The following is a 2,189-nucleotide window of genomic DNA, read 5'->3' on the forward strand; positions in this document are numbered from 1 at the left end:
ACATCTGTAGAAACATCTGTAGAAACATCCGTAGACACATCTGTAGAAACATCTGTAGAAACATCCGTAGACACATCTGTAGAAACATCTGTAGAAACATCCGTAGACACATCTGTAGACACATCTGTAGAAACCAGCTGAGGAGCATGGAGGAAATTAAACTGCTGAAAACTCAGACAGCTCCAGGTCTCCTCAGACTGATGTGGCTCAGTTTGGTGGTAGAACAGAACCGGTCCAGGACTAAGAGGACGGTCTGTAGCTGCTTTCAGGTCTGAATCGGGTTTTTCTCTCTGCCTCCTTCAGACGGTGATGAATAATCTGAATCCTGTGTGGAAAACCTTCAAAGTTTCTCTGAACTCTCTGTGCAGCGGAGACCACGAGCGAAAGCTGCAGGTACACACTCAGAGTGTCTCTGTCTGTCTCCGTCTCCGTCTCTGTCTCTGGTATCAGTCGATGGGTCCGTGGCTCCAGGCTAAATCTGGACGTCTGATTGGCTGCTGCTGCAGGTCAAACACAAGAACATTTTCACAGACTTGTAGGTTTGATTTGAATGTTTCAAAGCTTGAACTTATTTCTAAAGCTGAGAGATGAAGAGGTTTTCAGCTGACAGCAACACATCCATCATCAGACCCTCAATCAGTCCGAGGACCGGGGTTTGAGACCCTGTCCTCAGCTCAGAAATGAGGTCACCAATGATCCTCAGCAGGGCAGGATAAAGATCAGAGGAAGAATGAATTTCAGGTGTCAGGAAGAGAAACTGGCAGGGTTTTAATCCAGAGATGATCTGTTATCAGTGTTGTGTTGTTTTTGTGTCTTTAAATAAACAAAAAATGACTGAATGAAGGAAATATTCATCCTGCGACTCTTCAACCTTCTGCAGAAGTGACACAAAAATCTAGAAGGTTTCTGGAAAAATGACAGGTGTGTGAATCTCCACCAGCTTCCTTCTCTGAAGCCCGACAAGAGGTCAGGACGTCCTTCAAAGGGATCCAAGAGGACAGAACGCCGACCGTTTGACGTTCTGTATAAACTGTAGAAGAAGAAGAGTTTCTAAAAATGTTGGAAAGTTTCAACAGCTCAAAGTCAGAGAGAACCTCAACATCCTGAAGTTAAAACCTCCAAAAATCCTCCATCTGAACCTGTGATGGTTCTAAAACCTCAGATCAGTCAGTAAAGACCAACTTCCTGTGACCCGTTTGAACTGTAGAGGTCCCAGCTCGAGGTTCTGCTGTCAGAACTCTCAGCTCCTGGTGGAGCTGCAGGTCCTGATGTTTCCTGGGAGGACAGTCCTAACAGTGCTTCAACAGGCAGGTATTAATAAATTAAAATCACATCCTGAGTGAAACATTTTCATCCAAAACCCAGAAATCTTTTCGTCTCAGGGTGGACGTCATATTTGTCTCCACCTTAACGAATGAGGAAAACGTCTGGTCCTAAAGGAGAGACGTCTCCGGAGATCGAGGTGTTCTTTCTGGAACCCCTGCAGTGGTTCGTTGTGCAGCTAGCCTGGTGAGCTAATGTAGCTGACAAGCTAACCAGTAACATTCAGTGCTAGCCAGCAACAACAGCTCGCTAACCTTAGTGTTTTCATCAGAAACAGGTAAAATAAGGAGAAACCTGTGGGTTTGACTGTACAGAAACATGAGGAGAGCAGGAACTAATAATTATTCACACCTTGCTGTTCTTAGGCCACGCCCCCTCATTACAGCAACACACCTGATCTGCTTCTGGCAGGTTTCCAGCTGGGAGCTGGAAAATATGAGTAAAAATGATGATGTGGTCAGAATACTGGCCTACCTGAGGGTCCAGCAGGTTTTGTGTCTTGATATAAACTGTTTTTAGCAAAACAGAGGGTAAAAATGTCTCTTTCTGTTGGAACGGTTACAGTTTCCTCAGCAGCAGGTTATTAATCACTTTAAGAAGCTCCTGAAAACACTCCTCATTCATAAAAATCAGGAAGCTTTTCTTGTTCCGGGATCCAAACATGGCTGGGTTAGAAACGACACCTGGTGGTTCCCGTCGTGTGACAACGACGCTGCTGGAGAAACGACAACATTTCAGACGTTTTCCCAAACTGTGAAATCCCACGCTTTGCCTTGGCTCCGAAAACTGTAAAAACAAAAAAAGAAGCCTCCTAATGCTGATCAGCTGCTACCCATAAACACAGAGCAGAAAGATGGGTTCCTGAA

General features: G+C 45.0%; 1 protein-coding gene across 1 annotated transcript in view; it reads left to right on the forward strand.

The window, feature by feature from the left end:
• Positions 1-2,189, forward strand: part of cpne4a (copine IVa) — a 35,083-nt gene that overhangs the window by 20,225 nt on the left and 12,669 nt on the right. Inside the window, exon 7 of the mRNA XM_037980499.1 lies at positions 304-393. Within this exon, the coding sequence (XP_037836427.1) occupies positions 304-393 (90 nt within the window). The remainder of the gene's footprint in view (positions 1-303; positions 394-2,189) is intronic.

The sequence above is a fragment of the Kryptolebias marmoratus genome, linkage group LG16, assembly GCF_001649575.2.
Source record: "Kryptolebias marmoratus isolate JLee-2015 linkage group LG16, ASM164957v2, whole genome shotgun sequence".
NCBI lineage: Eukaryota > Metazoa > Chordata > Actinopteri > Cyprinodontiformes > Rivulidae > Kryptolebias > Kryptolebias marmoratus.